The sequence below is a fragment of the Rhinolophus hipposideros genome, assembly GCF_964194185.1.
Source record: "Rhinolophus hipposideros genome assembly, chromosome: 4".
Taxonomy (NCBI): domain Eukaryota; kingdom Metazoa; phylum Chordata; class Mammalia; order Chiroptera; family Rhinolophidae; genus Rhinolophus; species Rhinolophus hipposideros.
In genome coordinates, this window is record NC_138050.1 from 106124226 (window position 1) to 106151994 (window position 27769).

The 27769-nt window shown below is 41.7% G+C and overlaps 1 protein-coding gene across 4 annotated transcripts in view; it reads left to right on the forward strand.

Moving 5' to 3' along the window:
* Positions 1-27769, forward strand: part of CSMD1 (CUB and Sushi multiple domains 1) — a 1600646-nt gene that overhangs the window by 1450100 nt on the left and 122777 nt on the right. For all 4 annotated transcript variants that reach the window (XM_081046432.1, XM_081046429.1, XM_081046430.1 and 1 more), the window contains 6 exons: positions 7589-7798; positions 16873-17061; positions 22871-23048; positions 24788-24933; positions 25683-25763; positions 26733-26846. In XM_081046432.1, coding sequence (XP_080902558.1) covers positions 7589-7798; positions 16873-17061; positions 22871-23048; positions 24788-24933; positions 25683-25763; positions 26733-26846 — 918 coding nt within the window. The remainder of the gene's footprint in view (positions 1-7588; positions 7799-16872; positions 17062-22870; positions 23049-24787; positions 24934-25682; positions 25764-26732; positions 26847-27769) is intronic.

A 27769-nucleotide genomic window follows, 5' to 3' on the forward strand; every position in this document is an offset into this window, starting at 1 on the left:
CCCGTGATTGAGGACCCTGGGGCTGGCCCTGGAGGGGCGGCTATGGCAGTGAATGAGTCTCCATGAGCAGACAAGACAGCCAGACTCAGACACACAGAGAACAGCGATGGTTGCCAGAGGGAGCGTGATGAGGGAAAGGGGGCTCGGGTCTCGAGGTGCCACCTGCTAGTTATAAACACTAAGTGCCAGCGATGTACAGTCCAGCACTGGGAATGTAGTCCACAGTGGCCTAACAACTTTTATGGTGACAAGTGGCTTCTGGATTGCGGAGATTCCTTCATGAGGTGTAGAAGTGTTGAATCATGCGCAGTACACCCGAAACTCACATAATATTGTATGTTGATTATATTTTAATAGGAAAAGTAAAAGATAAAGATAGGCTGGTTTCAAAAAGAAATCAAAAGCATCTGGAAGAAAAGGAGAAAAGAAACCTTGTGTCTTAAGTTCTAAATACATGAAAATAGCATGACTATTTCCAGCTCTTTTGGATAGATGTAGTTATGCTTCAGAATAATTTGTGTAAGATTAAATTTAATTAAGGCACGATGTTTGCCTTCTAAATGTGAGGTTACAATATCCTTCTAAAGAACAGAATATGAAGTTATAAATTTAGGGAAGAGGCAAGTAAGTAGTGGTAGGTTCCCCCGAAGTGTGATTATTTAGAATTTTTTGTCCCTGCTAGGAATGATTTCTGGGGCTTAATTATTATAGGGCATTTTGCAGACTCTGAAAAAACTTGACTGCCTAGCTTTCAACCCCACATCAGGTTTGTGAAAACTCTTCAGTAAATTGGCTCTAAATCTGTTCCTAGTCTTCTTTAGTCTCTGCCACTTCTCCCCTCTAATATCTGTCCCCTGATTGCTCCAATCTCCCTTCCACTTATGTAGCTCAGGACACCTTCCCCCTTCCTGCTCTCAATTGCCCGACCACGTGTTCAGCTGCATGTGACATATTTGCAGCTGGGGAAGGAAGGTGTCTCCGACTCAATTCAGAGTCACAGCTATTACTTTCTCCTTTCCCTGTGCTCAGTCTGGTCCAGCATAGCTGGTCCTATTTGTGCCCATGACACGACCGTAATCCCGGGTGCTTTCCCTCCCCTGAGCCTTACCTTGTTTCCAACACTTGGTTCTCACAAGAATCTCCCAAATCAGAGGCAAACATCAGATTACACCCCTGGGAAATTTGACAAAATAAGTTTGGGTTTGAAACGCAGGAATCTTCATTTTTAAGTCAAGTACTCCAGAAGTTTCTTATCAAAAAAAAAAAAAAAAAAGGAATATAGCAAAGGTGACCACCGTACCTTTTTATTATCCTTTCTTCCTGGTTTGATCTTCTGTATTGCCTCCTATTAGTACCAAGCCTTAGTGTGTCTCTGGAACATTCCCGTAATTACAACCCAGGAAAAGTCTCCTGGTTTCCGAGTGGGATTAGTAGGAAGGTTGGGAAGATATATTTTCACTGATGTCACACTTGATGTTTTACCTGGAAAACTGCTGCTGGGATGATCTTGGTAATCAAGTTGGAAGATAATAACAAGACACTTTCTGCTCCGTGCTGGGAAAAGGCATGATGTGATGGGTAGTGCACATTAGTCAACATGGCAGAATTAGCCAGTTCTTCCTAGGAAGTGTGCATGGTATTATTTACTTAATACAAATTGCACAGCTGAAAACAATGCAGAAATCATAGGATTTGGATAAGTTGGCAGTAGAAGAGAATATTATTTACTACACAGCGGCACGAAGAGTCATCTTTAAAGTGAATTACAAAAAATACTGCTACTCTTATTTCAGAGTTTTCTTCAAAATGGGTTCTATTTCGATATTTTTGGAGTTAGTTCCTTCCTTTCATCAATAACATACTTGTTTCCTTGATGGTCAGTTTGGGGTTTTGGTCCCCCCACCAAAAGTTAATGGTCATTGTACTGATAAGGATGGATGACTCCGGCTTCTCCAGCTACCCGGAATAACACAAATATCCAGAACATGAGACACCTTGGCCTTTTCTCCAGGAAAAACATATTCGATGTTTTTCGTTCATGGAGGACGTGACCGGGGTGTTTTGAGTCTCCCCATGCTGCTGGCTGTGCAGGCACCACCTGATGGGTTAGCCAGTCTCGTAGTGAACGGCTCCTGGCTTAGTCAGATAGTTATTGTGATCAACCTTACATCCCTCCCACGCCCATGCGTGAATCACTAAGTTAGTTAAATAGGCAAAAGTGATTGGCTGCTTTGGCATCATGTGGAAACCACCTTTACTGTTTGTGGAATCCTTCATTCTGGTGACAACTATTTCCCATATCCTTCTGTTGGGGGGTGGGGCGCTTCTCGGTGAGATGTCTGGGCTTGGCTCTCAGACCAGGGATCGAACTCGGTGGAGTCCCCTAGCTTCCCACACCCAGGTTTGAAACTCCGCAGGGAGGAGAATTGGGACTCCCAGCCGCTAAGTTCCTGCAGGTTGGGCCCTCTTTGGTGTGGTGCCCAGGTTCTTGGCCTGTCGAACAAAGAATTGAAGGAGGCACAGATGTAAAGTGGTGAGAGGAAAGTTTATTAGAACAGATAGTACACTCCAAAGAGTTAGCCACGGGCTGAGCACTGAGAAAAGTGGCTCAAGGCTCGGGGTTCAAGGTGGCATCATTATTAGGAGAGAAAGTATACTCCAAAGGGTTTGGAGCTGCCCCGAGCAAAGGCAAGGCTCCAGAGGGGTCTCAAGGACCAAGGCTCCAGAGGCAGCGGCTCACAGAAGCCTCCGGGGTTTTCTCTTTTTTCTCTGGCGTGGGCTGTTCCTCTCCAGGCTTGACCCGTTGATTGACACCTGTGTCTGATAAGGGGCCATTACCTCTCCCTCTTAGACTGCGCATGTCCCTCCCCAGAGTTCAGTCTATTATAATGATATTAATGAACTTCTGGGCATATGTATGACATTATAATGACAATATAATGAGGCAAGGGAGAGATGGAGGTCGTGGTGGGCTCTACAGTGGTTAATGCTTAGGGCAGAAAAGGGAAGAATTCAGGAGGTCTCCAGGGGGTGCTCCCATTGATTGTGTTGGACATGCAGGGAATGCAGAGATCTAATTACCTGTTTCTAACTGCCTGCCTTGTTTCTCCTGAGAGATGTGATCCCCAGGTTGAGGGATAGGAGGTCTGTTCTGTATCTGCTTCAAGCTGAGAAGGGGGCAGAGCTGTCCCTACCTAATGCGGATTTATGAAATTCTCACCCTATCTGTTCTCAAATAACAAGAGGGGGTCTCATGTCTGCCTTGTTCAGGGTGCACTGGGAGCCTCGCTGGGACATAACACGTATTCTGACGACCCTAATGAGGAAAGACAGATGTGAGTTAATAAATTAAAGCGCTGGCTCCAAAACAGGACTCAAAGCCCAATTATCTTAACTTTACCCAGGGGTTAGGTATGGACTGCCTGGAGGAATGTTAAAACCCATTTGGTCTCTGGGATGGCGTTTGTTTATCCAAGAGTTAGGTCTGGAATGGCCTGGGGAATGTTGGGCTACAATGATTACAATTAACAAGCTAAATCACAGGCTTTTATCTGAAGCAGGGATGAGAGACATTCTGTGATTCAGGCTAGGAGTAATCTTTCGTTTAGGATTCAGAACTGATTAGAAGAGTGATTAAAACCAGGGGCTAAGAAACTGGGGAAAAGGAGACTTAAAATTTCTATAGTGAGGGGACTTAAGACTTTTATAGTGAGGGCCTCTTCCGTATCACTTCCAGTGACAGAAGTTGGCTTGTCTCATGAAGTGACCCCAGGACTGCTGACTGGAAGTGCTTATGGGGGCCGTGGGGGCAGGGGGATGGTGGGCTGCTCTTGTCTCAGCTGTGAGTGGAGCTGCTCTCTGTTACCGCTGGTGTGAATTTGCACCAGTTACTAAAATGTTCTTAAAACCCCACTTCCTTATCTTTAGAATAAATACAATAGAATATCCTTCTCCCTGGGCTCTTCTGAATTAATGCAAATGCCTGACACGGAAAAGGCATTGTTAACTGTTAACAGCTTTTAGTAGCTGAACCACACTCACTAATGATGTTATGTTTTCTTTCCTTTTCACACAGTTGAGTTGCTGTTTCTTGTGCGTTGCTTTGGCGTGAGCCCAATTAGCTCGGAATTTGTCTCTATTGTTTTGAAAATTTCTAAAGAGCTAGTTAATAGATATGCAACCAAGTTTTTCCTGCTTTACCAATTACCTTTTATATTTACAAACCTCTGCACTAGTATTGCACACCAGCTGTCCTAAATCACCTTGCCTTAGGACCAGCTAGAAGCTACAGAGGGTATAAAGATTCTTTAGAATAGTCCCTGAATTCTAAAACTATTATCTTTTTTGCCATATGTTATTTTTACACACGGAAGATGCAAAATAGAGCAATTACCACTCACAAGTTCTGTCACCCAAAAAACGAAGATTTAACTCTCTGAAGTCACGATCTTATTACTATTCAAAGTTTTGTCAAAGTCCAAAGTCAAAAATCCTTTTACTGACACTTTTCGACGTGTAATGACAGTCAAATGGGAATGTATGTACAGTGTCAATTCCTCCAAAGATGGGTGTTCAGATTAGTTTTCTTGTTATAAAAACCCATTTTCTGCAGTATCTCGTGAGATAATAAAAGGATAATTTGGTTACGCTCATTATTTTAATCCCCTCATTTTGGCTTGAGGATGTCAAATTGGACAGAATTCGTGGAAAATTCGATAGCTAAATAATTCCATCTTAAAGCAGATTAGAGTTGGGCTCTTTTCTATCTCCTGATGTGTATGGGGACGTTTGATATGTGTCCGGATACTTTATCCTGCTTAAAATGCTAATTTTGTTCATAATATTGCACTTGCCATAATTCCATCCCCATTTCAAGTTTAATTCCAAATCAGTGAAAAGCCCCTACTTTTGAGATTTTGCTATCTTTCTTTCTTTTTTCTTTTTCTTTCTTTTTTGATCTGCTTTCTGTTTTTTATTCCTTTCTGGAATGTGTCATTCTCTGCATTTCAAAGTGTAATATGAACAAATACATCTGAAGTCTGCATACATCCCTTGGAAATGAGCACATTAAGCTATTTCCCTGCTATTTGACTTTATATCCCAAAAGTGAAAAATGTTTTAAGCGTTCTGACCTTGTCCTAGTGTCACATTTTATCTGGTACTTTTTGGACATAAGTGAAAATGTCAGTAATTCAGTAGTTGTTTTGGTTGGTTTCGCGTCCGCCCTGCATTCTACCCCATGGGGACAAGTGTGAGGGGTATTCAGGAAACTGCTGACCCCAGGGGTTTAGTGCACTGACACACTCACACACAAACTCACACAAGGTTTGTTAGTACAGTTAATAACAGAACTTTTTAAATCAGATTTGTGGACCATGCTACAAAAAGAAAACTATTTTTAATTCAGCCATTGGTGAGGAAATAAATCGATACTGCTGGGTAGCTTTCTAAATGGTGGAGTAGCTCACTGTCACCTCAGTGTGGAGGGGACAGTTCAGAACTGAGGGACAAAGAGAGCCACTAGTCTGCCCTTCCTTTCTCCTTTCTTCCCTCTTTTCCTCTTTCCCTCCTCTCTCTCTCTCTCCCTCCTTCCGTCCCTCCCTCCAGCTTCCATATTTCCTTTGACCACACATATTCACTGGAATTTAGAGGAAGAGCAATAAGTCATTGATGGTCCTTCAATGAAGAGAAGTATTTGCCATTTTTAAATATTTACAGACTTGTTCCATATTGGTCATATATTGTAGCCGGTGTTGGAATGGCCAAGACAACTTCAGACTGGGACAAACCATCCGCGGCTGCCGCCGTGCCACGGTGCACACTTGTGGACGCTGAGTGGGGATTTCGTTACTCATTCTACAATGAGTCTAGATGTTGGCTGATTTGTTAAAGGTCTTGTGGCACCAGCTTTTTCTTCTGCTCTTTGCTTCCCCTGCCACTTGCTTAAGGATCCCACAGTCTACTTCCTTCCATTCTTCTTCCAACCTAGGCTGAACAAACTTAATACCAGGCAGTTTTCTCCCGGAAGAATTGGAGTATTGTTCTCATCATGAGATTGCCCACTCTGGTCTAGCACATTTACATGCTAAGTCACCAAAAATGGAGGCTTTGCCCATCAGAGGTCAGTGGAAACATGACTGTGCCCCTCCCATGCTGCAGGGGCCATAACACCTAGCATTTCTGAGCACCAGTTTACTCACCTGAAAATGACCACAATAATGGCCTTGCTAGGGAGTTGGGAGAAGCAAGTTAGCTGGTAAGTTGGGTCCCAGCTTGGCAGTTGGCCTTACACAAATGCCCACCTACAGAGAGTGTCATTTACTCTGCTGCTCCTCACAGAATTTTCTCCATAATTGATGAAATTAGTTGTTTCAGATGAGTTTAAATTTTATGGAGTACCTTTACTTTTTCTGTTTTCCCTACAACCCTGTACATGAGGTTTTCTTCTTCCTTTTTTGCCTTGGCTTTTGATAACTCGATTTTCCATCAATACCTAAGTAGATATGTTTGCTTTGCATTTTCTCTGCATTTATACTTCAGTAAGGTAACCCATTAAGCATTATCGTTAGTTTCCCAAACTTAGGAAATATGTATCAAATAGATTAGATGGAAAGTAAAAATAAAGCTCTTCCTATCTGTCAAGAGCACAAAGTCAAGCTTCTCTGCTATGTTGGGAGAATAATCTGTAACAGCTATTAAAATTCTCACTTTAGGCTTTACAAAACCAAATTTATTGCACGGATTTATGCGAATGTGGATGCCTTTGGAATTATATCTAAGCTATTGAAGTGAATTAAAATATATCAGACACAGTAGTTAAATAAATTTTCAAACATGCAGCAATGCTACAGCAGAGGACTGCATGACTCTGACTGTGCCTTTCTGCTAAATGATCAGCTGTGGCTTATCTTACCCAGATCAATGTGACACCACTGACATGACCGTTTGGACAGTCGTTTGGCATGTTGGCCTGTGCCGGGCTCTTAAATTGAATTGTGAGACTCATCTTGGGGATTCTTGCAAACATCAGCGACTCGCTTTCTATGCAGAATACCATCGAAAGAATCACTTGCTAAACTAACAAATCTCTGGGCAGTGGTCTGACCCTTTAACAGCCACGTTTCAAGTTTGCTCCATTTACGTTTAGACATCTGTTGGCTCCTCCCTTGATAAAGCTGTAATTTAACTTATGGATGATTTGACATACAATTACGTACAACCTTGTGTTTATAGTTGTAATAATTGTAACAGCAGCTGGACAAAATCATGGCCACATGTGTGAGTACCAGTCATCATTCTAAGAATCATACCTGTATGTCGCTGTAATACAAGGCTGGTAATGTTCACACTTTACAAGTAAGTTGACTCAGGGACATTAATTACATGAATAAAGGCCACACAGCTTGTAGCCAGAGGTGAAACTGAACCCAGGTCTGTTGTAAAATGTGTGTTCTCCTGCACAATTACTGTTCTGCCTCCTAGAGAGAAATTATCTGGGGAGACTCATCAAATTATAATCACTTTTGATAAACGTTGCTTTTATAAATGTTGATACTAACTTTCATTTCTTTTGCATATTTTTCCATAGGTGCACATATTCAATTTCTGAATTTTTCTACTGAAGCTAATCATGACTACCTGGAAATCCAGAATGGACCTCACCACACCAGCCCTATGATCGGACAGTTTAGTGGCAGCGACGTCCCATCCGCATTGCTGAGCACAACGCACGAAACCCTCATCCACTTTTACAGCGACCATTCACAAAACCGGCAAGGGTTTAAGCTTGCTTACCAAGGTAAGGAATCAAAAAATCAAGCATACTTCTTACATTTAAACTGTATCGAAATGTGAACCTCCTTAATTGGCTAAAAACTTCTGCAGTGGGAATAACTTTGGTAGAATTCTGTTTGCTGATCAGAAGTGGAGTCCTCGCTTTCCTTGCCCACAGGAGTGCGGATACACAGGGCATAGTCAGCTCCGCTGCTCCCCGCCCCTCCTCCCACCTCCTCTCTCCCTCTCCCCTGCTCCCAAGGGTCCTGGCACTTCTTCTCTCCTTCCCAGCCCCCGCCCCCCACCACACACACACACTTCCTCTCACGCTCCCTGGTGGCTATTATCATGTGCCTTCCAAGTTACCTGGCTTCATAGACTCTCATTTGTCACTTTGTCTTCTGAGGCACTTGTAGGTGGTCCCTTTTGGACCACAGTGTAGGGAGTCCATTCCTAATGGAAGGGATCTGGCAGTGTTGCTTATGTACTTACGCCTTGTCTCAGCCTAAAACAGTGGTGATGCGTACTCTTCAAGTCATGTTCAAATTATGCCAGAAAAGTAATTCAGTGAATGAACTTTATCCTTTTTTAAACCATGAACAGATCTCTAGGAAACGTTTGACTCAACCATTATCATAGTGTTTTCGACATGTAAAAAAGTTCAAAATTTTCATTTGTAAAAAAAATAATTTAGCTGGTATTTTCTTGAGTATTGTTAAATCAAACTTAAAATGTCAAAAGGTAGGGCCTTACTTTTTTTTTTTTTTTTACCTTGGCTAAATCATTTGTTTTCTTTCAATTCATAGTCTGCTTTCAAAAATAGAACTTTAATATGTAATTAGTGGAAGAGGATAGTATTTTGAGTTGAACTTCTAGACATTGTTACCTAAATTGTTACTATAAATTTAGATTTTCAGAATTTGGGTCTCTTAAAAATAGGAATTCAGGTAGGAAGGAAAAGAGAGGGACATAAAGGCTGGCCCAGTGAACCTCCCCAGAATTTCTCTCTGCACACACTGTGTCTTTCATTCCTCCCATCCCCTGCCCCTCCCTCTGAGCAAACAGTGTCACTTGCTCCCTGAAGGGCACTCCCTTCATACACAGAGGAGTACACCCGGGGACAGCTTCCCCAACACATCTGTCTGCACTGGGGTCAGCCTGGGCCTTCCAGCCTTTTCTCCTTTCAGAATGGAAGGTTGCGTCCTCTGCTGAAAGCCAGTCCATTCCATGCTCTAGGCTCTGGTGACATTTCTTTCCACTCCGTCAGGCATTGTGGTAGGAATTGCCTTCTCTTTGTCGCATCTCCTGCTGCTACTTCTCTACTAGAACTTACAGCGTAGTGTTTCAAGTCATATACAGAAATCTCTCTCTCTCTCAGTCTCTCTCTCTCTCTCTCTCTCTCTCTCTCTCTCTCTCTCTCTCTCTCACACACACACACACACACACACACACACACACACACACTGCTATTTATATGCAAGTTTAATGTACCTTGAACCCTTATCTTTCTTCAGCTTCCACTTTTTAAGAAACATTGTAGAGGAATTATCTCCACCAACAGTCTCATTTGCTACCCCCTCCCTCACTTTTCTTCACCACTCCTAGCTTTGGCACACCCTTAAGTGGATACAGTCTCCATTTCAGAGTCCGTCATGTCACTAAATGACCTGGGCGGGCTCCACGTCTCATGTGCCTTCATAGCTTTCAGGACCACTGTCACTCCTTCTGGCTCGACAACCTTTCGCCTTGGCTTTGGAACAACAGGGTCTCCGGGTTATGCTGCTGCCTCACTGAGACCACTTACCATTAGTCACTCAGTTAATCACTTAGGACGTTTGTCTGTGGTATCCTGTCATATTCTCTGACTGCCCGGCCAGGTGGGCTCTCCCCGTTGGGGAATGGTTTGGGCCTGATTGCCTGAAAAGGGGGAAGAGGACTCTGTGCAGATTGTAGGACTGAAGATTTTCTGGATTTTTTTGCACCTGCATGGAGCTTTACACAGGATCAGTTGTGTTCCCAGAGGGTGTCCTTTAAATATGTAAATCTTCCTTAAGGTGTTTATTCAAAATTTAGGTTTTAAAAATGAATACAAGCTAAAGGCTGGAGGGTTTTTAAGAGCTGGGGTCGCGGTAAGGGCTCTGTCTTAGTCTACAAAGCTAGAGAGCCTCTCATCTCCAGGAAAGGAGGGAAGTCGATTTCCCAGTTGGAGTCCATTAAAGCCCAGCTCCTGCCCTCCTGCAGGACCTGTGGGTCAAACATTCTATCCTAGTGACTGCATTTCAGAGAGATGGCTCCCAGGTCCTTCAGAAAGACAATCCTGGGCTATAAAACTGGCAAGAGCCTTTTTAAAAGATTTACATCTCAAAGGGTCAGAGAAAAAATTGACAAGGACAAGTTTTCTAAGATAAATGCTCTAAGAAAAGGGCAGTGAGCATCTCAGAGTCTGGAGGCAGCCTGGCTGGGCTGTCTTGCTCATAAACCTCAGTCATCATGAGAGGTCCAGGGGTGACTTTTGCCAGCACTGCATACTGGCCAGGTGATGGCAAAGCCAACCATTTTGTGACTCTTTTTGCCTTTTCCTCTTGTTGACGTAAGAAACGTCCAAACCTATACAGAATTCTAAGAGTTTATTTGAGCCAAACTGATGACAGTTGCCGGAAAGCAAAATCTCAATGGATTGAGAAAATGCTCTGGAGAACAGCAGTTTTGCAGTTAATTTTATGCATTAGAATCAAAGAAGGAGAAGTAAGAAATGATACATGAAATCCATTGGTGGTGGATGAGGGGTGGGAGATAACAAAGCGGGAAAATATCTGGGATTGGATAAAAAGTAACATGGAGAGACACATATTTTTACATTGGTGGGTACAGGATAGTTAATAATTATCACAGCACAGAGATGGTATTTGGGGATGAGAAAACCATGAGGGATTCTGTGGTCTTGTGCTCTGGTGTGGTGGGTGTGCCCTAAAGGGACTGGAAAAGAGAATTACTCTGACATTTCAAAGGTATGTTATTCTTAGCTGCAAAAGGCCAATAGCTAGACTCGCTTCAGGTAAAGCCTGACCTTTGTCAGGGAAGCTGCAGGCCAAAGACATGACTACCCGCCATGACCCGCTACTAGTTAGGGATTTTAATGTTTCAGACCATCCTGTGTGGTTACTTTTGGTGTCTGGGTTTGTGCTAGCCACCTCTGAGCTCGCCAGGTGTAGTATGTGGCCCCTTTCTCCTCCACATTCTTATCACCAGGTGGTCCAAGGACGTCTGTCACACCTGCAGTCAGGTCTACAATCAGACTGCAAGTAGGGGGGGGAGGGGAGAGCTACCTCTGGAGCTCCATCCATGCAGATCGCTCATGTTTCCTCGGAGGAAATCCACTCTGTAACCATCCTTGGCTGAAACAATCTAGGCAATGTAATTCATTTGCAATCAGGGCACACTCATTTCCCACGGAAAAGAGGGCTCGGGCTCTGTTCCTGAAGATGAGGGAAGGGTACTCTGAGTAGGAGTGTGCGGGAATGATGCAAACTGTCCTGTGTACCACATTCCTCTTCCACCTACCCTCTGAAGGCCAACTTGACATCTGAAGTCTTTCCTAGTAGAAATTGTCAGCTGACAAGACAAAGAACTCAGTCACATTTCAGACTTCTGGATTCAATTTGAAATCAATTCCAGATATTTGGAATATTTCCAAGGGAAAGATTCCCAATTCATTTGAAAGATGTGTAGGATAAGAAAATTTTTCCTATACCCTTGTGGGTTCATTTGGCTGGTCTGTTAATAAATTAACATAAGGGAGATTAATGGGAGAAAAATAAATTTAGTTATGGATGTACAGGGCCCCATAAGAATATGAGACCACGGGCAGTCAGGCAATTGAGACTTATGAGCTAAGGAGAAGAGGCTTCTAGAGGAAGGATTGAATTCACAAAACCATAAGAAGAGCAGGTGTTTGGTAATTAATTAGACAATTGTGCCACCATACAGGTAGGTCATTCAGACAAAAAGTCGTTTCTTGGCAATAGCTTTCTTTCTGGGCCAGGCCCTCTAAATTTGTTTAGGTACTTAAAGGAGAGGTAAAATTTTTTCTTGAGTCTGCTGGGTCTTGATTGCCTTCTGCTCAAAATAGTCCACATACCAGAGTGGCACATTCTGGTGAGACTCGTTCTGAAACCCTTTAAAAATAGACGTACAACCGCAGAGTTTTACATGTGGGAAAACAAACTCCTAGTAATCATAGTTCTGATATGAAATATGTCTCAAACAACAACAACAAAAAACTACAATATTTTGGGATGCTTTCTTTTCATTGTGGAATTTCAGTCACTCCTTGTTGCTTGTTTTGCCATGCTACATTTATAACATGTATACATAGGAAGGATTATTTGCTGAAATGGTACATCTCTCAAGTAACTGTCTAGGTTTGATAAGTTCAAACTACCAAAAGATATGGTTTAGAGTCAAATCAGCTTATGATTCGAATACACCCTTCTTTTATTAGGTTGGTGCAAAAGTAATTGTGGTTTTGCAATTTTTTTTTACTTAACCTTTTAAACTGTAATTATTCTTGCACCAACCTAATATTTTGTCACCATTAGACTGTGTGTTCAACTTAAAATTTGAATAATAGTTTTTCTAAATTCTATGCTTGTCTTTCATATTTCTGTAACCTGGTTCCCACCCCTACCCTATTCTTCCTGAAGTGTGTTTGTTAAAGTATGAACATTTTACTGAGATCACCATTTTAGACTTAGTTTATCCATTGTACGCTCTATAGTTTATTGGCATAATCTCAGTATCTGAGTCAATAAAAAACATGCATAATTATACATCTCAGACCATAAGCTGCCAAACAAGTGGTCTGTCTCAGCTGACTCTGAGAGCATTGAGAAGAGGCCCTCATTTTGAATATCTTAATACTGTATTCAAAATTTGATCTTTTTTTCTTCTTGACATTGCAAAATTCCAAAATCCCCATCAGGTGATCACATTGTAAGATATCTAAATGTCTAATCACTGTGCTGTACACCTGAAATGAATATAATATTGTACTAAAGCTGTAATTGGAAAACAAATTATTTTTAAAAAGAGTTTACAATTTTAAAGACTATAATACATCTCAAAAACAATATGAGGTTGAAAAAATATTCCCATGAGAGTATTGTTTGCCGTGTCTCTTGTTATTGTTAATGATGTTTTGCTTTGCAGGCTTATTATTATTATTAGTTTCGGGTGTACAAAGCCACGTACTAATTAGACATTTACACCCCGCACAAAGTGGTCACCCCCTTTCCCCGAAGCGCTACCCCTTTGATATCGTATACAGCTGTTAGATTTCCATTGACTCTATTCTTTATGCTGTCCTCCACATCCCGTTTATATATATATCTCCCCCAAAATGTATACACATTAGAAGAAAGGAAAAAACTATTAAAGTTGTAATATATACCGATAACAAAAGGTGACTACAAGTGATGTGTATACATTTTTCCGCCCCCGGTATATGTTCAATAATTACAATTGACATTCAATATTATTCTACTTCAGCTTCAGGTGTGCAGCGCAGTGTCCGGCATCACACCGTCTATGACGTGGTCCCCCTGATAAGCCCAGTGCCCGTCTGGCACCTTACATCAGCTTTAGCCATGCAGTTTTGAAACTGTATTTTATCTTACATGACTTCTCACCTCCATAATTCAAAACTTTTTTTTCTTTTACTTCTCTTGATATTTTCCAGATAGGCATATGAAGGCCGTGTGTACATAGTTCCAAGAGCTACGAATTAGTTCAATCCCAAAAAAACAAAAAAAACAAAAAAAAATTTTATGTAGGCATCATCTAGACCACAGGTCATAAAGTTACTGTGATTGGCTAGCAAAACATTAACCTTTTTGAAATTGTCAGTTTTGGGAATTAGATTTCATACGAAATACCCATACACCCACTTTCCTTTTGTTCTCTTGCACTGACAGAATCTGGAAACATTTGGCCTACATTCACCAGGGGGACAGTCCCCTGAAGTGTCAGAGTGACAGCGCCTTCCAGAGTCAGAAGGCATTGACTTCCAAAGTTCCCTTCAGCTCCCTGCCAGCTGTGGTCAGGATGCTGCATAGACATTTGGACTTGGGAGTCCTCATTTAGGCCAACCATCTGGTCAGTTCAGTGAATGTTTTATTTACTTGACACCTGACTCTAAGTATTCACATTAAAAAAAAAAATCCCTAAACAATGTTTTGTTTTGTTTTTTGTTATAAGCAATTAATTTGCTATAATTGTGAGATATAAAAATGAAATAAAAAAGAACAATAACCTGAGTTTTAGTGTTCAGGATATCATTTCTGACACAGATGATACTTAATTAGATAGTTTCTCAGTGTTTGTCATTTTACAAAATTCATAAATTGGCAGAATGACACAACTCTGATTTGTATGTCACATCAAAATTCCTAGGTTCCACTTGAGATTTATAAATTACGCTTATAATTAATAACTCATAAGAAGGTGCATAAATCATGCAGAAAATTCTTGTCATTCTCAGGGATGTCTGTGTTGTACCTCTTATTCTTAAACCTTGTCATTTATTTATGGCCACATGAAGGTCAGAAACATTACTAGTAGATGCAGCTGTCTTGAAGTTAAATGACTTATGCAAAACTGGAGAAATGGAAGATGAAGAACCGTGTTGAGTAAAATCAAGTTCATGTACCTCATTTCTTAGTCAAGAACTAGAAAATGGATGAAGGTATGAAGATATTTATCCACTAATTAGATACTAGTTAGTCAGAAATGTAATGGATTTTAGAAAGATGACTACATGACTCCATTGGCTGTCGCATCAACACCTATAATTTAAACGCTTGATGCAAATACCACTTGAGGTTGATAGATGTGAATAATAGTTATCTTCCTAGAGACAAACAAAGGATTCCCTTATAAAAGATAAAATTATGTGTGCTACCCTACTCTTGTGATATTGATATGCTCTTATTTGTACTTAGATTTTTTCATAGTATTTGTATTAGTGTTAGATTTTTTTATAGTATTTTTCATAGAAATTTTGGCATATTAAGAATTTTAGTGACTTTCTTTTTTTTCTGATTTTTGTAGTCTGACATTTGGAGAAATTGGATATTTATTTTCCTTCCTCTCTTTCTCCCTCCTTCCCTCTTTCTTACATCATAAAGCTTCATTGTTCAATGCTCAAAACTTTAATAATTTTAAGTGCTTCAGCCATAGGAAGTAAAAGTGTCTTCCTTTTTTTCAACATTCCTATTGTTTTTGGCTTTCCTTTTGTTGTGTGTGTGAGGTACCATTTAAAACACACATACACACACACACACACACACACACACACAAAAGAAAGAAAAAAACTAATAGGATCTGTGAAATCTGCTTATTCATTCATGCAATCAGAAAACTGTTGCATTTTTAGTGAATTGAGTCATGAGAAAATAGGCTCCGGTCGGTAGGCCAGTGTTTTTCCTTTAGACAGAGAAGGAATTAAACCGTCTTCTCTGTGCAATGAGCAACTGAAGAATTCCTCCTAACTGATTGTGTAAGCACACTCACTGGCCCTTACAGACTCAGACGTAATGTGTGCAGGAAATTGATGAGCTTCTGAAACAGTCTGTCTTTCTCCTTTCCACGTGGTATTCCGAGCTGACTGGAAGAACAGGGCAGCGCCTCACTCCTTCCTTCCCCACCGGTCTGCGGCCATGGATCAAGCTCTCAACATGAGGCTCTGTAAAGAAGCCTGTTGCACACGAAAATGCTTGAAACCATGGACAGCAAACAGTCCTATTGATTCCTGTCCCACTTAGGGAACATTTTTGAGATGGAGGAAGCGCCTATACTGGTTGTTCATGGTCTAGACCCTTAGAGATCAGGGTCCGAATCCTAAATGGTGGCCAGTTTCCTCCCTGCAGATGATGTGAGTTTGCTTTTCCTTTATGGGGTTGCTGAAAGTTCAGAGACCTATTTCTCTGAACCCAAAGCCTAAACAATACATGTCAGCCGATGTGTCTCTGGGGTGACAGTGCCTCCAGATGTCCCGTTTAGAGCGGCTGCTTGCTTCTTGCTCAGTCCTGAAGGAAGCAGGTTCTGAGTCTGACGTGGAAGTCCGCCGTCTCGGTGAGTCTAACTGTTGGGTCAAAATCAAAGTTTCTTCAAGATGTAAAAGCTCCTGTGCAAAAGGATGACGGGCACTTTGATGGTTGGTTGGTCCAAGCACAAGGCACAATTGTAGCCGCAATTATGAGCGAGCAGTTTGGCCGACTACCCCCAGCAGAGACTTCGGGGAGCCCACAAAGCATGCCATCAGCTGCAATCTCAGCAGCCACACTGGGCGATTCAGCAGTAGCTCTCGGATCACGGAGGGCACATAGCCCATGGCGAACCCTTAGGCAGACCACCTACCTTAACAGTGTGGGCCAGGGTCATCCCTGTTACCAAGGGAGGTGGTGAGCGTCCTAGTCAGTAAATGAAAGAGCCAATCTGGGAAACCAGCCACCTGCAGTGGGTCTAACTCAGAAGTTCTGAGGACTAGCATAGGCGCCTAGGACCCCACATTGATTTTGTAAGTGCTTGAGGGGGGCTTACAAGTTGTGCTCATTGTAGACATTGCTGCAAACTGCCTCTTCTCCCTGCAACTTGGCAGTGAGTCACATGTGTGAGTGTGTGTGTGTGTGTGTGTGTGTGTGTGTACCTGGTTAGAGGCTGTCTCATGTGGTGCTTATCAGGACCTGTTTACCGTGACCTTGTTTACAATGCACTGCGATAGTTGGTGCTTCATTGATTGTACTGATACCCAGAAGCACAGCTAAACCATGAGTGGAAGGAGTCTGCCAAGGACAAAGAGGTGACTTGGGACGTGGTTTGATTGCTGCTTCTCCACGGACACTGGCAATACATTTTTAATAGTTTTTTATTTTTTCCTGGGCCTGACCTGCCCCGTTAGGAACTGATAATTTATTACAACACCTTTTAGTCCACACTTATATTGAGAAAATTCCTCATAAGAAGCTCTATGTGACTATATTCCTCCTCTAAATTGCAGACGAACTTCTTCTCTGTGAGCTTGACTCTGTCTGTTTATTTCAGCCTATGAACTACAGAACTGCCCAGACCCACCGCCTTTTCAGAACGGGTACATGATCAACTCAGATTACAGTGTGGGACAATCAATATCTTTCGAGTGTTATCCTGGGTACATTTTAATTGGCCACCCAGTCCTCACCTGTCAGCATGGGATCAACAGAAACTGGAACCACCCTTTCCCAAGATGTGATGGTAGGTTAATCGTTCTTGGGAGAGATTTGTTTTTTCGTGTATATAATGGTGCATTAAATATGAACGTATTCGAGAATTCATTAATTTGTTCAACAAGTATTTATTGGAATATATTATGTTAAATTCATTCTACTTAGTAGTCAGGAATATATCATATGCCAGCAAGTTTTAAAAAATGAATAAATAGGTCTTGCCCTCAAAAAAATTACAAGAGTAACAAAATAATAAACACAAATATTTACTATGCAAAACCAGATGCAAGCAGACGGTTTTAATGAGTTGCAGGTACAAAAGATAGTATTTCCTTGGACAATAATTGGGGAAATCTTCATGATGGGAGCAGCATTTATCTTTACATTGGTCCCATCACATTGTGAGGGTCGAGGGGAAAAGGATGCTTATTAATTTTACCCTAGACATTTTTATTGCCTAGCTTTTACAATAATCGATTGTATATTGCTTTTGTATTTCAGAAAACTTATTTCATTTTTGTAGTGGGCCTTATAGCATGCATACTGTTTGCTACTCCGACGTACAGACCCCCCAGGTAGAAGAGATGGGATAAGCAAAGACATAGTAGGGACCGTCTTAGGTAGAATGAGGTAGTGAAGTTCAGTAGGTGATGGCGTTCCTGGGAGACATTGGAATCGGGCTGATAGGCAGAGGTGACTGGCAATCTGGGTTCATGGAATGCCCCCATTCTGAGCAGGGGTCATTTCTTTAAAGCTTCCGTCTGGCTACTTGATATTTGTGATAACTTTGAAATTTTTGCAATGTCAAGTTAAAATATATAGACCAAGTACTCTGTTTATGAAGAATGCATATGAAACAAATCGTTACTGCAAACCCAATATTTTACCATTCTTTTCGCAGTAGCTTTGAATGAAAAAATAATAAAATTACTAACTGGTGGACGTTTGAAAATGTTAAATACCTCTGTCCCAGGGCGAAAAAGGAAATGGTGTCTAGCTGTGTTTGAATTCCTACTGAAGAAGTAAAACAAAAAAAATAATAAAAAGAGAAGAAAAAGATGGATTTCTTAAATCATATCTTTAACCTGTATTTTCCATTCTGTATTATCATAAAGATAACTATAGAAAAACTTTCCTACATTAAAAAATATCTTAGTATAATACAAATTTAATAATTTAAAATTAATAACAGTGTAATACAAATTTAAAACAGCATTTTAAAATTATTTTATAAACTAAGACTAAAAGTTGCATATCAGGTATATTTTATTAAAACACTTAAAAAACCTTTCATACTATTCATTAAAAATTCATATATTTACATTTATAAATTACTTTGAATTGTCAGGATTCAAACCTTTCTTTATTTGTAATTTTGCCTGAATCCTTTGTATTCATATATAAATGGCAGACTTCTTGGCTTAATATAAAAAAAATAGAATTACGTATTTGATTAGATTTCATTGCTTTTTCAAGTCCAGTTTTCCAACGTGGCTTAGAATTATTTTGTCAGTGTGAAGATAACAAAATACATATTTTCTGATGGAGCTTAAAGGTGAGGGTATCTTTGTAACTACCTCATGACCCTACCCAGAGTTGGCCAAACTACCCGGCTCACGTCCCCAGGCTCCTTGCATGATGTGAAAGTTTGGGGACGGACCTCCCAGAGCCACCTTGAGGTGGGACACGTCACTGCAAGGACTCAGGGAACTCACTAAGCTGTTACACTCAAGGCTGTGGTTTATAACAGGGAAAGGACATGTTAAAATCACCCAAGGTGAAACACGGGTGGGGGTGTCTGGGAAGATGCATGGCTCTCAGAAGTGACGTGTGACAGTGTGCACTCAGCACTGCTCTCCTGGGAGAATCACCTTGGCCCTTTACTGGGGTTCTGCTACGTGGGCATGACGGATGGATTGTCCAGTGGTTGTTATCAGCTTCTAGACCGACTGATACCCTGTGACAACCCAAAGGCACATCCTAAACCATGTGGCTGAATTCTGGGGCAGCCAGCCCCATGCTGGGACCAATGGGGAGGCCAGCCCTGTGCTGAGACCACAGGGGGCGTCCAGAGCTGTGCGGGGACCACCGGGGGTGACCAGTCCCCACATGAAACAAAGACAGTCCTATCAAGTATGCTGTAAATTACCTCCCAGAACCCAGGCCAGATGTCAGACCTTTTGGCAAGGTCATATTACTTACCACACAGATATTTTTATATCTCTCTTCATATCTATAATGTCATAGAATAAAAAAGCAAAATATAAGAATCATGCAAAATTATATCATAATGTAAATTTTCTACGTACCATCCAATGTACGTTTAATATTCTCCATATTACATTAAATTTAAAAAAATAAGCAAAGGGTTTTATTTTAAAACAAAAATTATTTTATCATAAAAGGTTGTATTTCCAAAGAGATGTAATAAAAGGAGTTCTTTTCTCCTGAGGATGACGGTCTGTTCCGATGGCTGTTCGTGTTCACGGAGACGACACTTAAGCCCTCACAGGACACAGAACACTGAATGGTCCAGTGTCCTGCCCCGAGATGTCTTGTATGAATCCAGAGTGGTCTGTCATTTCAGATTTATGGTTGGCACCCAGGGCAAGTGTACTGAAAAACCACCTTCAAAGGTCCAGCCCTGTAGCCTTCAAAAGAATCTCAGAAAAAAAATCAGTGCTTTGAACAACTTCTGAGCATCTTTATTAAAAATTGAACAATTCACACAATTAAGATTCAAGAATTCTAAATCTTAAGGCATCAATCTTCACGGTATATATCAAACTAGTTTGTATAAATATGCTGAAAAAAATATTAGTAAGTTAATTTACATAAAAATCTATTATGTAACATTAATATATTCCAAATTTATCTGAAAAGAATCTGGACTAAAAGTATGTAATCCTTAAAATAAATAAATGAAAGAATATGCCTGAAAGTGACTTCAGAAATTCAAGACTTTATTAATTTTGCCAGTAACTCATACAGAAGTCTCAGTTTTTAAAAAGTGGATTATAATTGTTAAAATATGGTAAGGAGACTGCCATTTATTAATTTACAAAATGTAATTTGATAATTAAATCTGCTTCTGTACTTACAAGTATAGTTAAAAATTTTAAATATTTTATTGACCTGATTAATCCTTTCTCACTGAAATATTTATGTAGATAGTCTTTTAAGTTTTATTTTAAATTTAAACACTGTCATCAGATACCTCACTTTAAAATGCATTAGTACATATGGCGGGGAGCTCTGTGGACAGAGGTAATTATTAGGACAACCTGTTATGTTGCAAGAAGTGTGTTAGCAGTTTCTTTTAGACTGACAGGTTTTGTAAGCAGAAAACAATCTGATTGCATAATTGACTTGAGCAATCCAACCAGCCAAAATTATAGTATGATGTACATGTTTTTAAAATTAGGGTTTACCAAGTTGATTGATAAATACAGAGTAATTATTCCCAAGATTTCAGAATAAAAATGACACTAGAAAATGCAACTCTCTTGTTTAACCTGTATTCATAAAAGTTATTTTTTAAAGACATTATCTAACAGTAATTCCTAAGATAGAGTGTACTTTATCTTTCTATCTGAAAACCACTTCAAGGAAATCAGAGTAACTGAAGGAATAAAATGGGTCAGAAACATGTGTGGTGCTCCACCCATTCTGGCATTAAGCATTCAGGACCTGATTATGGTAAATAGTTAAGAGTTTACAATTCATAGGTATTCATGCCAAATGTGTATTGGTTGTGTAGTACTGCAAATGTTTTCTTCACACTCCAAGTTTAGTCAGAAATCTTAATATAACCCTGGAGAAAACCATCTATAAATTGTCTGTAACCCTTAGTGGATACGTAGGGTTTTTAAAATGTAATCATTGTTTTAATCACTTAATATGCTCTGTCTTTTTATCCATCTCTATTCAGAGAAAGCCACATTGGACTGGTTTAAGTGAGAAAATTATAGCCCGATAAAGAGATGTCCCATTGTCCCCTGAGTTTTCCATGCCTGGCCCCAGATAAAGCAATGGCGTGTCCCCATTTCTTTTGCCCTATTTTGGGGTTGTTTGTTTCATTTTGTTTTGTTTCCCCAATGGGAAGGTAGCTACCATATATAATGTGGTTGTACAACTATAAGATTTAATTTAAAAAGTCAAATGCCAGAAGAAAACTTAGAGTTACAAATCCATATCACATGATTACTCTCAAATCACAAATAAGGTAGGTACGTCAGCCCACTCATGCGATGCATTTATTAGTAAAGTGTTTTCTGTTTATTGTCTCACTCATTTTCAGTCCATCCATTATTTGTTGTCTATTATCATTCGTGATCTGAGCTAGGCAATAGAGGTTAATGAAAGGAAGTTGCATATGGGTTGAAGGGCACACAGGGTCCCTGGCTTGGAGCCACTGACATTCGGAAGCTGAAGAACAGCTGGAAGCTAATTACAGCCACGTGATAAGGGAACCCAGCGGAAGGCAAGCAGGAGAGGCTTTACCGGGGCTGACATTTGAGTGAGGTTTGAGGGAAGAGACCGATTTGCCCTAAGAAAAGCATGTGAGCTTTTCATGCAGTGTGAATGAACAAGTGTATGAAGCTTGGAAGGGAGAACAACTGTGACCTGTCCCAGGGCCACCAAGTAGCTTGAGGTGCCTGCAGGGTGGTTTGGGGCCCATTGTCACAGGTTGTAAGTATGTAGACCCTTTGCTAGCTTATAAATCAAGGTTTGTCTGACTCCAAAGCCCATTGATGAATAATTACGCTATAAAACTTGCAATGTGTTCTCCACAGCCCCTTGGAATTTATCACACATTCCAGCCGATTCAGTCAGTTTTACACGGGTTCATTTCTACCTCCTTTGAAATCAGTATGAACCTGTACAGTTGTATGTATACTGCAGTATGCTACTTCATCACTCATTATTTTGAACTATTAAACTTTTATTTGATTTTTTCCATGGATTTTGGCCTATTCATTCCACTTAAATTCTACAGCTTTTGTGGCAAGTCATTAAAAGCCACACAAGATTCATGCTGGTGACAGATACTCATAGCACATCTGTTGGCTTTTGGTTTGATTAAAAAGCCCGCATGCCCATGATTTTGATGTACTATACCACTGTATGAATTAAAGAATACATCTCAGATTATTCTGCTGATCTCTGGCCTCTTTATTCTTCCATAAATAAAACCATTGCCATGGCAACAGTGAATATCAATTTCTGAAGTAAAACAAAAATGGGCTGATTGGGTATTATGATTCTTCCCATAATTGAAAGCTGGTGAGATATGGAAGTGGTTGAAAAAAATACCACTCACAGAATTTTATCTCCTTTCCCCAGGTATAGATCTGCGAAGAATTGATAATGTCTTTGTTTCAAGGCAAATAGACGTAAATGCCACTCTTTTGAACAGTTTAAATAGGCTTTAGAGATCTCACCTAGAACAAAAGAAAAAAGTTAAGTCCTATATTTAGGCATACTTTGCTCATAATCGCTGGACGGGACAATCCAATGGATTATCACCTCAGTACAGGAGACAACGGACTAAGGGTTTTTTCTTTTTAATTATATGGGAATTACTGTATCCTGAAGATATTTTGAATGTTTGGCGAATGTAATAAACGAAACGGATGGCTTAGAAGTGTAATTCTTCTAGGGCTTTAAGAATTTAGGGGAATTATTTGACAAAGTAGTTCATGAGAAGTATCTCAGGATTATTTCTTATGAGGGAAAATGTTGGCGAAGGGACTGTAGGGACAGAAATATTTAACTGTCTCCTTCCTAAAGTTGACTGCACTGTTGGGCTGGAGTTTTCTTTACTTCCTTTTCAGCTCCTTGTGGGTATAATGTAACGTCTCCGAATGGCACCATTTATTCCCCGGGATTTCCAGACGAGTACCCGGTTTTGAAGGACTGCGTGTGGCTGATCACTGTGCCTGCCGGCCACGGGGTCTACGTCAACTTCACGTTGCTGCAGACTGAAGCCGTCAATGACTACATTGCCATCTGGTACGAGACCCGCTCCTGCAAGAGCCAGTCTGTGGTTGTGAGAAACCACGCTCCGAGGTCACTTATCTTCCGGATTACAGGTTTAGAAATGAAGTTCTTCCGTAGACCTTGAAAAGGAAAGTGACTGACTAAATTTAGAAATGTAGAGAATAAACATCATGTAACAAATTGGAGCTTTGTTGCATGGTGGAGAGATCCAGGATTACTCTGCATTTAGGAGACCCTCCCGAGATTATTTATTTTGCATATTTAAGTGTGTGTGTTTTTTTTTGTTAAAGGAAAGCATGTAGGATCCTTTACCACTATGAGACTGTTGTGTTTCTAGAACGATTGAAGAACTGTTCACTCAGCCTGCCTTCCATCCTTGTAAACACTGCATACAGCCCTCCACGGACCATGTGGGAGACACTGAACCAGGCACCGGGGTGGGACTCCAGCTCTGGGTCCCTTCTTGGTGACTTACGTGGCCTCACTAAGTTTCTGAGACTCCCCTTGACTAAATTTCTGTATCTATGGGTATGACACTCCCCACCTTCGCTTTTGGAGGTGAGGTTTGTGGGGGAACCGGGAAATGACTATGACTGTGATGCTGGGACACTCAGAGAAGTGGAACGGACCATCGGGGCACGAGGTGGGACGTGGCCCAGATTGTAAGAGCCTGGCCGTGCTTTTGGACTAAACAGCCATGGAAACTGAAGGAGTGATTGCACTTAGCAATGCAGTGTGCACGTGTGTGCGTGTGTGCATATGCGTACGTGTGTGCGTGTGTGCGCATGTGTGTGCACGCGTCGGTGAAGTTGTTGTGAAGCTGGTCTTGTTCTCATTCCTGGAATGGCTGTGATGCACGAGCACATCAGTTCCAGGCACTGGGCCTCAGGTGTAACATGGCTGAGGTCTCGTGAGGCTCCCAGAGAAAGGTGGGCTGGCAGGGTCAGCAGGGCAGGCAGCGCAGAGCCTGGGAGTCAGGCTAAGGCTTGGAGCTTCATCCTAGGAGCACGGAGGACTCGCTGAGGTTTCAGGATTATGAGCTCAGGTCCTGGTTGCAGAATAGCCAGTCTCGTTTTGTGGGACACACAGCATCTGAGGGAAAGAAAGAGGCTGGAGTTTGTGGCTGTAGAAATCCCTCTTACAGGGAGATGATCATGCCTCGACCATGTGGGCGGAGGAGAAAGGGAGAACCCGAAGTATTAGGTTCACCAGGTGAAGCTGCTGTTTCCAATGCAAAACAAACAACAACAACAACAACTGACAACACGATAAGATCAGCAATTTCCCCCAATTAGCCTACAGCTTTGGAAGGTGGAAGCCACGGTCTTTATAATTAAGAAAAGTGGGTGAGTCCCTGTTGTCAGCTCGCCAGTGGACGAGACTGGACAGTGCAGTCAACTTTGGGGATGTGAAACGTCTTGATATTTCTAAACACAGTATCCAGAAGAGGGTAGTACTTCATTCAGTTTTTTTCAATCTTTTAATTCAGTAGGAAGACCTCCATAAATCTCACCCATAATTAAAGAGACACCATTGAGTTTGGACTGTAAAATGCAGGCTTTTGAAAGGAAGCTGATGGATGGTACTGCAGTCACTGGAATAAATGGGACCGTGTCGCCAGCCTGTCCCCTGGGGCCCGGGCTCAGATCACCCAGCTTTTCCCAAAAGAGAGCCCAAGTGGGAAGAAAGCCGATCGTGGGTTGAAGCTGTCATGAGGACCTTTTGTTCATACTGTGTTTCCTCTTTCTCAGGGATGGTCCCGATCAGAATTCGCCTCAGCTAGGAGTGTTCAGTGGAAACACAGCGCTGGAGTCGGCGTACAGTTCCACCAATCAGGTCCTGCTCAAGTTTCACAGCGACTTTTCCAATGGCGGCTTCTTCGTCCTCAATTTCCACGGTCAGTGCCTTGTCACCCCTTGGGGAGGGCAGACATTTCCCTGTGGTGTCCTGCCGTTGATGTGTGCCTGCTTTCAGGTGAACACCAGCGAGTATGTCGAGGAGAGCCCACCTGATCAGAGCCTCTTCCATTTGATGCCAGTGTTTCCTGTGACCCTTTTGCTTAATGATACCTTTACCAGTTCACATTTTATTAAGCCATGTTTCGCAATAAACTGGGATTCACTCCAAGTGTATGGGAAATGAAACTGTAAGATGGAAGCCATTGAACTACATTGGGGCCTGTCATAGATGTCCTCCTCTCTCTCTCCTGGTGATGCTCACTAGAAAATGCCAGGTGCTTACAGATGGCCGAGAGCCAGCCTCTGTGGGTTTGGAGAATGAACATTAAATGATCGCGGAGAAAGTCTGAGGTCCCTCGTCTCTCTTGAGGACTGTCACCCATGGAAGTCCTCAGGGAAGAGCCAGAGGCCTCGTGCCACTTGAGTGTGGGCATGGAACAGGTGCCAGGTGAACCATGTCTCTTCTAGAAACCCAAACAGGGATGTTTTCCCTTCCTTACATATTCCTCGGTGTGAAATAATCCTGTGAGCCCTGAAAGCCTGAGGATTTTATAAAACAATGGTTTACGAATATAGACATGTTAGCGTACCTAAACATTATAACAATGTGAGAGGAATGCATTTTGAATAATTGTTTATTCAGCAAATGTAATTGCAGTTTGTTTGTTGTTTCCCATAAACCATTTAGCATTTCAGCTCAAGAAATGTCCACCTCCCCCTGCGGTTCCGCAGGCAGAAATGCTCACGGAGGATGATGATTTTGAAATAGGTAAGGTTTTCTTCATACAGGGCCCTCAGCCTCACACGGCCTTTTCACACCCGCCCCATCTGCGGTAGTTCTCACACGAGGAAGTGCATCTCCATCAGACATGTTCTTTAAGTGTCCCCGGGAGGTCACACATGGAGGCCAGGTGTCAACAGGCCAAGTTTTCTTTCTTCGTTGCCATGATTTGTGGTTCTTGCCATTTGAAGTTTGCTGTTGTCAGTTTGAGCACATTTTCCCCTGGAGCATTTACTAGTCGATGTTTTTCTTTGCACTCAAGTTTTCAGGTATTTGTGTTTTGTTAGGGAGGCATGTTCATACAACAGAAGAACTTAATCATTTGTTTCTTAAAGCATGATTAGCGTGACATTGCCTCGTCATTGACACTGATATACAATTGGCGAATATGTTTAATGATACTATTTAGAAATTATGCTTTGTCACTTTACATTAATGATCTATTTTATTAAATAATGAGCCATTGGATTATTGTACTATAATGGTTGTGACCAGGATTTCTCAGCCTTAGTTACCAATGGCCGTCCTGTTGTCACAGCATGTTTCAGACCACGGGACCCCGTTGCTGCTACACAGCCAAAGGCTGATGTAAAGGGCGGGGTTTGTCCCAGTCAGGCCCAGCTCATGGCTTGGCCCTCTTGGACTACATCACAGCCATTCCGCTTCACAACCTGGAATGGAAACCTCAAGCATCCAGTTCACTGTTTTTATTTCCTTCTGTAATCCTCAAGGAAGAACGAGCATAGAGCGTAACCGCCACATAACTCCTGTACTATTGTTGGTTAAGTTTAAGATGGCCTATTTATAAGTGAAGAACTGAAAGGGTACTATTTTGTCAAACAGCCTGAAAATGAATGTGGACGTTGGTTTGGAAAGGGCGCGCACGTTGACCTCACCCCTTAGGTAGTCAGCTGTGTTTCAAACAGATTTCCAAGCGTTTTGTGTGGCCTCTTTCAGGAGACTTTGTGAGATACCAGTGCCAGCCTGGGTACACGCTGTCCGGAGCGGACATGCTCACCTGCAAGCTCGGCGCCCAGTTGCAGTTCGAAGGGGCTGTGCCCACGTGCGAAGGTACGTGCGCTGCCCTCCCTGCAGCGACTCAGGGCTGCGCTCTGGACTGACTCGTGCTCGGGGCTGTGACCCACTGCAGCCCAAATCGCCTGCTAACAGAAACATCTTAGACATTAAAACCACATCCGCTGAGAAGGCTCGCTTCTGTGCCAACGCTTCATCAGGACAATTTTCAGACATATTTGACAAGGTTGAAATAGTTAGATTAATGAAACCCGAATTCCCACCACCTAGATTCCACCATTACTGTTTACTGTGTGTCCTTTGTCACCTGTCTGCCCATTACCTTTCTGTCCATCTGTTCATCTAGCTGATGTGACCTGAAGCAAAGCAGTCTTAGTTGATGGGAGAAGGCATCAATACGTACTGAGGCTACTGCTTCCGAAACAGAGAGTGCCTTTGTCATGTTGTCGCCTCCCCGGAGATTAACCTGGTTTATATTTAAATAACATCAATTCATGAGGATCCAGGACCAGAGTAAAGCGACACGCGGGGAGTGTCATTTTCTAGGTCGCTTTGCTCTCACCACGTTTGCAGGGAGCATCACTTCCCCCGCCCTCCCAACTGGTAGCATTACCACACAGGGTCACCTAGCTCTCCTGCCTCAATTCAGGACTAAATTTGTTTAAAGCGACCTGAGAGTTATCTTAGGTGTCATTCCCTGAACACCTCATTATTTAACAAAGGAAACAGGGACTCAGATGCTTTTATCAAACACTGACGCAGTAAATTGTAATTTTTGTTTTAGTACTTTTCTATTATTTGATTGATTTAATTGGCATCCAATTGGGGGGCAATCCCCCAATATATTCTTGATGAAAACTTGCATTAGCTGTGAGCCTGCTCCTTCAGACACCGCACCCACTTTCAGAAGGTCTGCTCTGAAAATGGTCACCACTTATAGGGTGACTGATTGTTCCTTG